The 15,170-nt window shown below is 42.8% G+C and overlaps 1 protein-coding gene across 2 annotated transcripts in view; it reads right to left on the minus strand.

Moving 5' to 3' along the window:
* Positions 1 to 5,308: 5,308 nt before the first annotated feature.
* LOC138073733 (SLAM family member 9-like) overlaps positions 5,309 to 15,170 on the minus strand; it is a 42,821-nt gene continuing 32,959 nt past the window's right edge. The window contains exons 3-6 of one of the 2 annotated variants that reach the window (XM_068965625.1): positions 12,004 to 12,294; positions 9,959 to 10,069; positions 9,478 to 9,623; positions 5,309 to 6,571 (exon numbers count right to left, since the gene is read on the minus strand). In XM_068965625.1, coding sequence (XP_068821726.1) covers positions 6,461 to 6,571; positions 9,478 to 9,623; positions 9,959 to 10,069; positions 12,004 to 12,294 — 659 coding nt within the window. In that variant the 3' untranslated portion in view covers positions 5,309 to 6,460. The remainder of the gene's footprint in view (positions 6,572 to 9,477; positions 9,624 to 9,958; positions 10,070 to 12,003; positions 12,295 to 15,170) is intronic. The other variant, XM_068965626.1, reaches the window with a different exon arrangement.

Genomic DNA, 15,170 nt, shown 5'->3' on the forward strand with positions numbered 1-15,170 from the left:
CAAGACTCTCTAGGAGGACAATTCACTGCCCCAGGGAGTAGGGCAGGTCCACCAGCCTGCAGCTCACAGGCAGTGAGGGTCCCTGGGCCCTGCTGGGAGACCAACCAGCTGAGGCTTCGCAGGCCAGCAGGCTCTGCAGGTCTGGGTTGTGGTGGGAGATTAAGGCCTATTTGTGACTCACTAAATGCTGGGGGAAGTGGTTGTGGTTGAGATCATCTTGATCTCAGAGATGGTTGAGATGCAGCCATGGGCCTTAGTTACTCTATCTGTGGTGTGTGAGGACAGTGAGAGGCTGCCCTGGGACAGTCCTGGCCTCCCTCCCTCTCATGTGGCTTCTCAAGGTTTGAAACCATCTCGAGTGGGAGATTCACTGCACCATGAGGAACTTATGGAAAGACCAGTGGTCTGAAAGAGCAGGGACCTGGTCTTAGGCCAGACTCTGCCATGGACTGACTTTCCACACCTTGGGGTTCACCACTTAACCTCTCTGGAGCCTCAGTTTCCTCATCTGAAAAATGGGAAGGTAATCACAACAGTACTTATCTGCCTCTCACAGGTGAAAGTGCTTTTGCACTGGAAAGTAACTAGATAGGTGGGAGGCACTGATGGTGGTTTAGCTCCTGGGTGCCCCTGATGGGCTGGACACTGGGGGAAATGTCTGTCGTGTAGATTCAGCAGGAAGAGGTGAAGTGGTGCCCTGTGTATCCAGGAGTCAGACTTCCCCCATTTTGAATCCTTTAGAATTCAGCCCAGGATTGGGCTCCCACCTCATGGTCACAGGCACAGGGGCCCGTCTCAATTACTCAAGCAGAGGACCTCCCATCGCCCACCTTTGGGGGCCCCTCACCCACCAGAGAGATTTTCCTCTTATGTTTAAAACACAGCCAGGCAGCTCTGTGGGCAGTCAGGTTGGGGGGCAGGGGACTGGTGTTTATGCTGGAAAAACTCTAAATGTCAGAATGAGAAGGATTTCCTGAGGCCCACTACCCACACAAGCTGCTTATTCAGGACTTTGAAGTTTTGTTTTTGTTTTAGAAGAGCTTTCCTTTGTTAATGTCTGAGAAAGAAATTCCTGGCGTCATGGTCATTGGAAGGTCACGCCTGGGCTGGGGGAGGGTTCAAGTGTTGACTGTTTCATACCCAGACCTCCCAGTAGGTTGGTTCCCTGTTTCAGCCCCATTCTCACCCTACTCTCCTTCCTACCTGGCCCTCTGAGCTTGAGTCCTTGTGGTTTCTCTGGGAAGACGACTCCATCCTCTGCTATGTCCCTGCAAGCATGTTCCAGGTCAGTGGTTCTCAAATTTGGCTGCACACTGGGCTTATCTGAGTCATTAACAAAATCCCACCCCCTGGGTACAACCCCAGAGATTCTGATATAATTGGCCCCAGGTCTGACTCTGCCTTACTAGGCAACCATTCTCCTTATCTCTGAGATTCCAGGCATCTCTGGTCTGCTGAATGGTTGCCTCTCTGTTTCTCTTTGATGTGACTGATACACTTAAGCAAAATACTTTTACCTAGTTTTATAGTTCCAGGGAAGAAGAGAACACACATGCATTTACCTGGTTCACGAACATCTTAAATAAGAAGTCCAAAACCTAATTTCAATCTACATGTCCAATGCCCATCTTCGACCACAACTTTACACTCTGTAATTTGGCAAATACAAACTCCAAAACTGTTTCCTTTTACCCATCTTCACACAGCTGTTTTCCCACATCTGTGGCATCACTCTTGCCACTCCCTTGGCAACTCCTAAGCCCAGAGAAGAGCTATGGCTCAGCCTCTGCACCTCCTGACCTTCCTTCTGCTCTGAAATGGCTCCAACAGTTTCAAGATCCTCACTGTCACACAGCCACAGTCAGAGGCAAATACCAGTGGGCAGCTTGGGGTAGGAGTTTCTCCTCTCCCTCCTTCCTCTAGTCAGGATGGAAGTCATTTTCAGAAGCTCCCAGAAAACTTTCCTTACCTATTATTGGCCAGAGTAGGGTCACCTACCCACCATGAGGTTTCCCTGGTAGCTCAGGTGGTAAAGAATTCGCCTGCAGTGTAGGAGACGTGGGTTTGGTCTCTGGGTCGGAAAAATCCCCTGGAGAAGGGAAAGGCAACCCACTCCAGTGGCCTTCGGCTGTATAGTCCATGGGGTTGCAAGCAGTCAGACCTGACTGAGTGACTTTCACTTTCACCTGCCATGAGACCACGGGAATTTCTCCACCTACACCGCATACACCAGATATCTCATCTTGCAGTAGGATCAGTCAGGGCTCTGTTAGTAAGAAAAGGGGAGGCTCTGGGGGAGGAAGTGGAAGTATTTTATTTCTCCACTCCTTCTGTGTCTTCCTTGGGGAGCTAGTTATCTACGTGTTTGATTCCCATGGTCAGTCCATTTTGCTCTAATTGCTCCCCTCTTGTTCTCTATATTATTTTCTCATTCTGTCTTTCACATCACTGATGGGATTTCCTGTCATGTTGATGCTATTCTCTGCATTTTTTAATTCTTCAAAAGAATTTTCTCAATTATTTTCTTTGCTGTCTCACCCCAACTCCCTTCATATTCTATTAGTTAATCTTTTACCTGTGCTTTCATCAATCTTTTTTGCAAACTGTTGTTTCTTTCCTTTATTTTGGAGGACCAAGTATTTGTGTAGGTCTCTTGTTAGGTTTTTTTTGTTTTCTGCTTTTCCATCTTTGATTGGAGTCTTTCTGTTTGTTCTCTGTTTGCCTCGGCAAACCTGTGCATTTGCGTTCCTCTGACCCTGCCTTCTGTCAGGACCCTGAAGTCTGAGCACATGAGTTAGAGACCTATATGTAATGGCTGGTATTCTTTGTTTGGTCTCACAGCTGCCTGGTGAGGGTGGGAGGAGAGCATGGGCTCTGGGCAATGGGAGTTGGAGAACCCTGCCTGCTCCACTTGCTCTCGTTCTATGAAAACTACTGAGAAACAGTCTCCTCTGGGTGGGGTCTTCCTGTTTCCCGAGCAGTGCCCTGCCCGTGTGTTCTGCTTCCTCTCTCCTCCTCCCCGTCAGCCTGGGCCGGCTGTGATGTGGCCTCCCTGTGGGCCATGGGCTTTCTGTCTCCTCACCCCTCTGCCCTGTGTCTGCTGCCTTTACCATCTGGGTCTATTGCTCCTGGAATGGTATTTCTCAAACTGGTGTGTTTTATAGTCTCGGGCTGCTGCAAGTGCCCTGTTAGAATGCTTATATTTCTTGCTTTCATTTCAATAATAATCTGAGAGTTTAATAATCTGATAATGTATGTATGTATATATTTGGATCTTGCGGATGCCCACCTTATAACAAAGGCGTTTTCAGGGCCGCATTTGCTTTTGTGTTAAAGAGTCTTCATGGGGGCACCAGATAATGGCACAGACCACCTGGTGGGTGGTTCACATGGAGGAGACAGGTGGGAGGACTGGTCCTGAGGTGGGGCAGAGTGATAATAATATCCCGTACTATTGATGCTGGCACCACTCCGAGTGCTGTGAGTCTGGTAACTCAGTGACTGCTGACAGCTCTATGAGGGAAGGCCTGACAACACCATCTCACAGCTGAGGAGACGGAGGCACTGGGAGGTTGAAGCCTTGCTCAAGAATATGTATGCAGCTGGTAAGTGGTGTGAGGATGTGATGCAGGCACCTGGGCCCCAAAGCCTAATTTCTTATCCATTAAGCTGTAAGGCTCACGTACATTTGCCCAACAGTTAATTCAGCTAAAACTGGTTTGCTGAAAGATAGTTGATAGAAAAATCCATTTTCTAAGTGGGCAAATCACAGGATGAACAAGTTGATGAATTTGATAAATTTATAAAATATTTGTTTCTATTAATTGTTAATAAAAATTTATTATTTAAATCAGATGGATTACCAGAGCCTGTGAGAACTTTGGGGAGAAAAGTCCCCAGGGATCTGGCCTCAGAGTTGCCTCCCTGGCTTCAGTCTGCCAGTCCCTCTGCCTGTCAGTCTCATCTCTCTGCCCCCCCACCCCCAGTTTCTTGTCTCAGGCTGTCTTATGAACTGACTTCTCTCTGTGTCTCCAGCAGGGAGCTGGGTAGAGAGACATGGAACATTGTGCTCTTAGGAAGAAATAATGAAAACCTGCCAGCTAAAATAACAGAAGTCTTCAAAAGCTGTTAAACCATTTTTTATCCAATATGAATTGCTTTAAGTTTTACACATAGCTAAAAAAATAAGTTTCTGGTAAATGGATAGATTTGATCACTTTGATGACTTGTTGATGACTTGATCATTCACTAAATTGGCATTTGACAAATTGCCTCCCTTCTTCCCCTCAGCACCTCTCCAACAGGCACATCACATTCAAAAGTTCCTCCTAGGTAGCTGTCAGGGACATGTCTGACTTGTGAGAAGAGTTATGGGGTTCATCTTTATGGTACAAATTCATAAAAGTTCATTAGCAGTAATGTTGTAAATACCCATTATGGGTGCAAATACCCAATAAAGAACATTCTTATCCTGTGATTCCAGTGGCAAGTAAATAGATATCTGTTGAATGAAGACTTCAATAATGTCATGCTAATAATTTTTTTTTTCAGGTGAATAAAGCAATTTTGGAGATCTCTCTTTTGTTACCAGGCAGAGTTTTGGTTAAGATGAGGTTCTGGTAAACAAAGACTTTAATCAAGTGCTGGTATAGTAAATGTATGTGAACTAGCATTTTTTGTATTAAAGTTAAAAAAGTATTAAATATAGGACCTGATGTGAGCCTGCAGTTTTTTTCCCCTTAATGCCAACACCAATGGTTCAATTTCAGCAAAACCAAAACACCCATCATGTTACATTAGAGTTGCATGTTTCAGTCTGAATATGTTTGAATAATCATTGCCCCACTGTTTTGCTGCTTGGTTCTAATTTATTTTATATACATTGTTTTAAAAAATATAAGCATAAGACACTAATATAGAGTTTCATATTTATACATCTTCATATAACATGATAAAAATTAAATTAATACTGAATAATGAGAACCATTTTCTTAAAAAAAATCTTTTTTTAACTATAAAGCAAATTTTAAATTATTACACAAAATGAGGATAAAGGGATCTTTAATAAGCATGACACAAATACCAAACTGACCAAAAAACCACTAAAGAAAGTGCAAGAGAAGTTCATTTATAAATAAGGATGCAAAAATCCTAAATAAAGATATTGTCAAACACTATCACATTAAAAAAATAATACACATTAACTGAGATTTATTCTAATATTGAAATAGTTCAATCCTAAGACATCTATTAATTTATTATTAATGGATTAAAAAAGAAAACCATATGCTATCTTCACAGGTGATAAGTGGGAAACAATACAATTTAATACATTATTCTTGGTAAAATTCTTGATAAAATATGAGATAAAATAAGACTAAATATATACTTCCTTAACATGATACCGCAGATATGCCTTACCCAAAACACAAAATCATGCTTAATGGAGAAACACTAGAAGCATTTATATTAGAGTTAGGAACAATATAAGGATAATCTTCATGATAATTTAACATGGCTTTGGAAGTATTAGCCAATTCAATTAGATAAGAAAAGAGAATGAAGCATAAACATTGGAAAGAAGGAAGCATAAGTTATAATCATTTGTTAACATTTTTATTTATCCCTAAATTCAAAGGGATCAAATGAAAAACTGTTACAAACAGTAGAGACATTGAATAACATGGCTTAATATATGATTTATATGTATTATCTTAATAAAATTAGAATACACAAGGGGAACAAGACCTCATTTTTAATAACAATAAAATGATGAATTATTATTTCAATAAGATATGCCTTTTGACTTTTGTGCAAGCATGTATAATTTATTGAAAATATAAGAGTGTGTGAATTGAACTTTGAGAACCTAGATAGTACATTTCCTGTGTCTATAATTAACTCTAGTATATGACAGAGCTAAAAAAAAAAAAAAAAAAAACCAGTTTACTTCTCTTTCCACCACTCCCCTCTACAATACAGCTGACCTTGAATCTTGTACCTACAGGCCTCTTTTTTATAATAGTCAAGGGCCATTCTTTTCACTATTCATAGTGGTGAGCTGACTGTGAAACCCTGAAGGTCCTCCCCACAAGGCTCATCCTTCTCAGAGGCCCCAGGTTCCTCCCTGTTCAGAGAAATCATCTCTTTCCCCCCACTATAGTATACCCTAACAGGGTTAAGAGGTTCACAGGTCCAAAGTGTGACTGAAGGCTGAAGGCTGAAGGCTTTGCTTCTCATATTTGGTTATTTAACTGGAAGAGCCACCACCTACCATCTGTGATGCGAGAAAATTTTGGTAGGAACTTGGGAGAGCAGCTCAGTGAGATTGTTCAGGAAGATCTAGGCTCTAGTCCCAGCTCCACCTTACAGAGGGATCTTTGGGGGCCCAAGGGTAAAGGGGTAAATGGATGGGACAGACCTTGCCAAGGTCCCCCTCATGCTCTGGTTTTATCGTGGGCTAAGCATCACCCTGGGGTTTTGGACTTCTCCGGATCTTCTCGTAGATAGTGTGGACGGCTGAAGTACACTCAGGGTTATGTGAGTGGCAGTTGCCCTTCTCCGAGTCTTTCTACAATTCAAGCAGAGTTTAGAAGTTGTCTTGATCAATTTCTAGGCATCAAATAGAAGGGTCAGTCAAGCTACATCTCTTTATGAGCTTCTTGTCTTCAACCAGGTAGTTCTGACTCTCAAGCCTGATAACTCCCCTAAATACAGCTTCAGCACAGACTCTCTCTTGAACATTGTAGGATCTTTGCACTTGCTCTGTCTTCTATCCAAGATACTGTCTCTCTCCCCACTCCAAGACCTCCATTTTGCTCACCCCCTCATTTCTTTCAGGGTCTCTTTTCTTGGTGAGTTTTTCCCTGACAGCCTTAGTTAAAATCGCACACCACCTACCCCACCTCTCTTTTCTGCTTTATTTTCTCCTAACACGTACCATCACCTAGAACTTGATGGTTTGCTTATTGGTTTGTCACTCTCTATCGCCTCAACCTAGAATATTCTATGAGACCAAGGACTTTTCTTTGTAGACTTTCGTAGCTCAGATAAAAACAATTCAGGGAACACAGTAGGTGCTCAACAGATATTTGACGGACTTTAATTTGTAAATCACTTTGCTCTCATTGCAAAAGTTACTGTGGAAGGCTTAAAAGTGTCAGATAAATGTAAGCTATTATTACTGTAATCCTCATTTTATAAAAGAATAAACTGAGGTAGAGGGAGGGAAGTGATTTTCTAGAGTTGATCAAGAAGTCTGTGTCACAAACTCATTTTATGAAACAAAAACAGACTCACAGACATAGAAAAGTGAATGTATGGTTACTAAGGAGGAAGGGGGGTGAGGAGGGATAAATTAGGAGTTTGGGATTAGCAGACACAAAATACTATATATAGAATGGGATAAACAACAAGGTTCTACTATACAGTATAGGGAACTATATTCAATTCCCTGTAACAAACCATAATGGGAAAGAATATGGAAAAGTATATGTCTATCTGTCTAAAACTGAATCACTTTGCTATACACAAGAAACTAACCCAACATTGTAAGTCAACTATACTTCATTAAAAAAAAAAGAAAGAAATCTGTGTCAGAGCCTCATCTCCATTTCTCCAGACTCTTCTTTATGCCACCCTCATCCTTTTTGCACTTAGCTTTCTGTCTCCTTAGGGCTTCCCTGGTGGCTCAGAGGTTAAAGTGTCTGCCCACAATGCGGGAGACCTGGGTTCTATCCCTGGGTCGGGAAGATCCCCTGGAGAAGGAAATGGCAACCCACTCCAGTATTCTTGCCTGGAGAATCCCATGGACAGAGGAGCCTGGAGGGCTACAGTCCACAGGGTCGCAAAGAGTCAGAAACGACTGAGCGACTTCACTTCACTTTCCTGTCTCCTTGAAGGGAGTTTATTTTCTCCACCAGACTGGGAACTCCCCAAGGGCAGAAACTGAAGTGTCAGGGGCTTCAGCATGGGGCTGCATGTCTGGGTCAGATGTTGCCTCACCTGTTTCTCTATCCCAAAGTCACTCATTGTTCCCCTCCTGTGCTTCTCGGCAGGGGTATTAAGGTTTGGGTCACAATGAACAATTTCCTAAGTTTCCCGAGGCCCAGGCTAGGTAAGGATGTTACCCAGAGGGACTGCCATGGGAAGTCACAATGTGGAGGGCACTGGGGCAGCTGGGGACAGTGCGTGGAAGATGAGGCTGGGATCGAAGACACCCCTAATTCTGCTTCGTTTGCATGGTTCTCTGATAAGTCCAAGTATTCCCTCTATGTCTCACTGTCCCCTACTATAACCTGCTGGGACTGGACCAGATCCTGATGATTTGTGACTCAATCATCTAGCATTGTCCCCTCTTTGGGGAAGTCAAAGGATGAGAGAGGAGAGGACCTGGCCATTGGCTACTCCTGGGCATCCCTGCTTCTCTTCTGCTCACCCTTTTAGTCCAGTGGTTCTCAATGTGGGACCAGGATCACCTGGGATCAGTATCACTTGGGAATTTGTTAGAAATATAAGTTCTCGGGACTGCCTTGAAGTGAAGTCGTTCAGTCGTGTCCGACTCTTTGTGACCCCGTGGACTGTAGCCTGCCAGGCTCCTCTGTCCATGGGATTCTCCAGGCAAGAGTACTGGAGTGGGTTACCATTTCCTTCTCCAGGGGATCTTCCCGACCCAGGGATCAAAGCGCATTGGAGGCAGGCGCTTCAACCTCTGAGCCACCAGGGAAGCCAAGACCTACTGAATCAAAATCTCCTGGAGTGGGCCCAGAAAACTTCATTTTTACCAAGCCCTTTAGGTGTTCCTGATGCAAGCTCTATTTGAGAATCATTGCTCTGGGAAGTCCCTTAGATGTCCTCTTTTTCCTCCTGTAATTGCTGTCTTCAGTTCTTCCCCACTGGTGAAATCATTCTATCTGTGACTATAGCACCAATTTCCAACCAAGGGTCACTAGGCAACATGAGATGCCCTCCCAGGAACACCTCATCAATGGGAGGGCAACAAAACATTTACCTAAAGATTTGGTATTAGTGGTAGGATCTCAGGTAGGTAAGACAGAGAAAGACTTGAGGAAGAAGAGGAAATGAGCTTTTCCTGGTGCTCCTCAGCTTCTTAGGTCTGCTCTCAATCCTGGATCTGCTACTGTGTCCTCCTTTTACTTCCTTGTGTCTTATATAGGTGATGGGGTCTACCAGACACCTGATCATTTACACTGTTTTGCTCTGCCAACCCTCCTTGGATATTGGTGAGGATGTGATGAGGCTGTGAGCATATGAGTGGAGTATGCTCCCCATCAGTGGTTTCCTAACTTGGCACCTCAGCTCCCAACATGCTGTGGGTAGCCAAGCACAGCAACCATATTGTCCAAAGCAAGGATTGGACCCAGAATGTGATAGGGAATAGAATACTCTGGATTTCCCCAGACTTACTGCCTCTGAGCACATAGCAGAACTGGTATGATTTGATTCCCTTGGACCCACCTTAAGGTGTCTCAGGAAGCTGATCTCTTCATAGGCAGAGTCTAGGCTGTTGGTCACACCAGTCTGAAGGTTAGCAGATTCCTCTGTGGGAAGGGCCTGGGGAGTAGCTTTCATGCCTGGAGCCTCTGGCAGGAGAGTGGACCCACCTGTATACAGCAGATGCTCAATGAGAATGAATGGAATTGGAGGTGGCCCCTTGTAAGCCCTTGAGTGAGAGCAGTCATTGCTCTCTGGATCATGGATCAGGTCCCAGACTCCTGTCTTGTCCCTGCCTTCCTCTTCTCTTCCTTTCTGGACATGTGCGTAGCTCCTGCCCCCAGCATTGCTCTACCCCAGGCTTCTATCAGGAATGATTCACAGAAGAGGTCAATGAGCCTCTACCTGCCCAGTGTCCTGCCCTCCTCCCTGGGCTCTTGATCTACTCCCTTCCCCCAGATCCCTCTCATCCCAGCCCTCCCCTCAGGGTCTACCCAGCACCTGCCTCTCCTGGTCTGTATCTTCTTTCTCATCCAGATCCACACTCCGGCCCCTAGGCTCACCATCAGAGCCATGAGAAGGATCCCAAGCCAATGCCATTTGCTCTGAAGAGAACCTGGAGTCAAAGGCTGGTGTCAGATCTGCTTCAGTCAGGCCTGTTGGGCAGGCAATGGGGAGCAGGTGGGGCCCCCCTGGCTCAGAGCCTGTGTCCTGAGTGTACGTCCTTGATGAAGCTCTGACAAGTTTCTTCCTTTCTAGTCTCTCTACACACTAACCACTATTACTATAATGTTTCATCACCAGACTTCCTGTCCGATCTCTGAACAGGACCCTCAGAGGCTTCCATTAGTTGTGTGTGTGACACTGTTCATCCTGTTCACCTGCCTCGTTTCTCAGACTCTCAGAAGAAAAATACATTCTAAGAGGAGGAAGGGATAAAGGACACTGGAATAGACCTTAGGCTTGTTCTTTTCTCTGTTTGGGATGTCTTTTCAATAACCCCACAATAAAACTCCTATTCATCCTTCAAGGCCCATCTCAAATGTTCCCGTATCTGTGAGGCCTTTCCCAACTCAGGCAGCAGTTGCTCAACTTTTTCTTCCTTCCTTCCTCCCTCTTTCCATTTCTCCCTCCCTCTTTCTTTTCCTTCCTTCTTTCTTTCCTCCCTCCTTCCCTCCTTTCCTCTTTTCCTTCCTTTCTTTCATACCAAAACCATATACTTTCTATTTTCTCCAACTTTATTGTTTAACGTCTGTTTTTTAAATTAATTTATTTTTTAATTGAAGGATGCTTGCTTTACAGAATTTTGCTGTTTTTTGTTTTTATGTTTAGAAATTTACTCTTCCCCTTTGAACTATCTTCTGAAAATTACTGACATGATCTGTGTCACGCACATAACTGATATCTGATATTTGATATTACTGATATCTGATACTGTGCTGTCTCTTTGCAGAGTACTTCTTTTCATTCTCACAAGAGCCTTGTGAAGTAGATACAATTATTATCCATATTATGGAAAAGCTATACGAATTAAGTAACCTGTTCAAGTCTCACAGCCAGTGTGTGGTGAAGCCCCCACAGCACTGTAAGTTCCTTGAGGACAGGGATTTATCTTATTTTTCACTGAGCCTTTCCCCATCATCAGCACCCAGTAGGCACTCAGTTGTGAGGGTTGAAATCTGAGTGAGTGAAGAAACGAGATGAAAGAGACCATTCAGACAAGAGCCCCACATGAGCAAGTAGGGGTCAGGAGGGCATTGGTGGGACAGGGCAACTGAACTAGTAATTACACCTTCTTTTTAACATCAGTTGTTCTTGCTTTATATTCCTAGGGAAAGTAGGGGACTTCTTTCCCTAGGCATTTTACAATACCACAGTCTGAGGCTCTTTTGTAAGGGTTCACACCCTATAACCCACCCCACTTAGTCCCTTTATGTAACCAAGGTGTTGCTCTAGGCTGACGGGGAAAGTATAGTAATGGGTTGTAGCGACCGCAGGTTCTCACACTGCTCAGAGAAGGGTTGAACTGTGGTTTATGTACTCAGAGGTGGTAACCATCCTTTGGAAGGACAAGTCTGGAATGCAGTAAAAATTGGGCAACTATCAGCCTGAATGTGCTATGCGAGTCCTGCCCACCCAGGGTAAGGGCCAGAGTCTGGGTGACAGGAGTATTCCTCGGTCGGGGGCAGGTGGCCCTAAGTTTCTTAGTTTTTACTCCTCAGATCTTTCTCCTCCTCTTCTTGGATCTGATGTCTAATTCAGCCTCCCAGGTTCATTGATGTTGGGAAAGGGGGTGTACACATGCCAGTCTCACATTTCTGTTCTGGGTGAAGCATTAGTCTCCATAATTGGTCCAGTTTCTGGATTGTAGGTTTCAAGACTGCAATGAGGCTGCGGCCATTCACTGAGGTGGGGATGTTTTGGTTGCATCACATAAACTGCCTTAAAATGTTCCTCAGTACCCCCCATTTTCTTTGAGACTTACCAGCCTTGCCCTCCCCTAGTCTCTGCTGGCTCATTTTCATCACCTTCCTAGCTGGTCACACTCACCCCTCCAGGGACAGATGTCCTCCAGGTGCAAGGTTGCATTCTTCTCTTCTGCAGGGTTGTTAACCACACAGGTGAGGTAACTGTTGACATGGCTTATAGGCAGGCTCAGGCTTAGGTTCCTGGAGTTGGGGGGTATCCCTCTCTGCTCCAGGTGCCTGGAGAGGCCCCGGCTTAGCCAGGTCACTGTCAGGTTCCCTGTGTTTTCTGGGATCTCACATTCTAGACTGATGTTGCACCAGACTGATGTGTTAGATGATGAACGAATCTGGATCTGGGGGTGGGGGATGGGATCTGGGGTGAGAGGGGACAAGAGAGAAGTTGAGCTTCAAGATTGGAGGCCAATCTGAATGTATCACTTTTCTCAGCACGTGATACGTCTGCATGAGATTTCTAACTGTAGGCCTGAGGAAAGAACCTACTCTGCCTGGCCTAAGAGGTTCTGATTCCCAGCCCACTGCTAGCTTAACTTTCCATGCTCAGTTATGTCGAGACAGCTAAATTATCATGGAAGCCTGAAGTGCTGCAATACATGGAGTCACAAAGAGTTGGATATGACTTAGTGACTGAACAACAACAACAATCTGATAATTATATAATTATAAGTAAATACATGATATATCAATATATGGTAACCATATATATTATTGTATATACAATAAATGAAACATGGGAAACACTGAGAATACACTGTAAAGACATGTTTACAGTCTTGTTTTGTTTAGAGAATTAAAAAACATTGATTATCTTCAAATGTTAAAGTAAAAATGTAAGTTTAGTAACCAGTGAAATAAAAATGAATGTTGTATAATTTCCAAACTGCTAGAAGTTTGGATAAAAGAAAACTGTATTAATAAAACAAAAGGCAAGAAAAAACTGATAAGAAACATTAAATAAGATGTCTGGAGTAGGTCCATACATGTAAAAAATTAAAATACATCTGAATTCATTATAGCCCCCTATTAAAAAACCAAGACCAAAATTAGGTAAAACCAGCTATGTGTTATTTATATTAATGATACAGAAAGATCAAAAAGAGAGATGGAAAATAATAAATGAGGAAAATGTCAACCAAATGATTGCAAGTGTGGCAACAGTCACTATAGACTGCTTTCATCTGACATGAAAAACATTAAGCAGGCCAGAGATATTTTAGATTACTATGTACCTAGCAACATGATTTGGAAATGCATAAATCACATCCACTAATACTACAATAGATGGTTTTACTACGGCAGATATAAATGGATTAGAGGACAGGATGTAACATAGGTAAACACAGATGTTAATGGCCAGGTGGCCAATCTGTTAGGTAACTCACTCTATGCTCAGTCCCTCTTTCCTCACTGTCCTTGACTTTGTCTATTGAAGAATCTAGAAAGCAAAATTCTCCATTTCAGTCTTTCTTACACTTGCACTTGTTCTAAGCAGTGAAGTAAGGGAAATTTGCTGCATGAGAGGAAGAGTCTTCACTCCTGAAAAGAGAAAGCTTCAACACAAGAAAGATTATTCCCCCTGTCTCTCTTTTTTAGCTTTTTTTTTTTTTTTCTAGAACGACACCTAGAGAAATGGCTATCCTGTTTCAAAGCAACAAGCACAAGAACAAAACCCATGTGCCAATGATGGCAGAGCAGAAAGATAGAGTGAGCGTCCACCTCAGGGGTCAATGCTGAACAGACGCATGGATGCCAGAGAAAGTTACCTCTTGACTTCTGGTTATATGAGAAAAGTAAACCCCCATTTTCTTAAGCCTTTAAAAATCAAGCTTAATGCTAATTGAAGTCAAATATATTCCAAACTTATGAGCATAGATAACAATAAAAAGATTTGATCAGCAAAATCAAAGCCAATTAAAAAAGAGATCAATCAAAAGAAAAAATATTGCTAACTAAACACTTAAAGTTATAAGTAAATGTCACTTAGAATGATAATTGGACATAACTACAGGTAAGTGAAGGGCTTCCCTGGTGGCTCAAATGGTAAAGAATCTGCCTGCAATGCAGGAAATGCAGGTTTGATCCCTGGATCAGGAAGATCCTGTGGAGATGGGAATGGCTACCCACCGCAGTATTCTTGCCTGGAGAATTCCATCGACAGGAGACTGGTGGGCGACAGTCCATGGAGTCACAAAGAGTCGGACGCAACTGACTGACTAACACTACTACCATTAGAGATAAGAGAAGATGAAAAGCTATAAGGAAACACTGTGTACAACTGAGTATCAATAGATTTGAAAATATAAGTGAAATAATTCTTTTCTAAGAAAGTGTTAATGATCAAAATCTTATCAAGAAGTAGCAGCAAACCTGAATACACTCATTGTCTTAGAAAGATGGCCAAAGCTCTGTCCTTATAAAGATCATGAAGAATATTTGGTCTCAGGGGTGAGTGTGACCAAATGACCGAAGAAAAAACTCTTGTGTTATATACTTTGCCTCAGAGCTTGAAATGGCAAAATACCTCCGGGTCATTCTGAAAGCACAGTTTAACTTTAATACACACATCAGACAAGAATACCAAAACCAAAACAAGATAAAATGCACAAATCCACGGGTTAATGTCAGTTTCAAACACAGAATTTAAAATTCCTAAATTAAATATTAGCAAATATAATCACACAATACACTATGATCAAGTTGGATTTATTATAGGAATGCAAAGACAGTATAATTAGGAATTTTACTAATGCAGTTTATGCTATTAGCAGATGAAAAGAAAACACAACACCTAACATTTACTGAGCAAGTATGTATTTCCAGACTTAGTTCCAAAGGCTTCACATGAGCTCATCTAATCCTCATAATAACCCTATAAAGTTTCATGGATTAGCTGTGTCAGTAGAGTCGTCTAGGGCAGGGGTAAGCAAAGGGTAAAAGCCTGGACAGTAAATATTTTAGGTTTCATAGGCTGTATGGTCTCTTGAAACAACTACTTAACTTTGCCATTATGGGGAGAAAGTAACCAAATAAAACATCTAAACAAATGGGTGTGTGGCTGTATTCCAATAAAACTTTATTTATAAAGTCAGGCATTGGGCTAGATTTACCAATGGCTATAGTTTGCCAACCCTTGATCTGGGGTAATTGTTAAAAATACAAATTTATGGGCTCTTCCCAAGACTTACTGAACATGCATCTGGGGAAATTATATTTTCACATCACTTTAAAAGA

The sequence above is a fragment of the Capricornis sumatraensis genome, chromosome 2 (genome assembly GCF_032405125.1).
Source record: "Capricornis sumatraensis isolate serow.1 chromosome 2, serow.2, whole genome shotgun sequence".
NCBI classification, from domain to species: domain Eukaryota; kingdom Metazoa; phylum Chordata; class Mammalia; order Artiodactyla; family Bovidae; genus Capricornis; species Capricornis sumatraensis.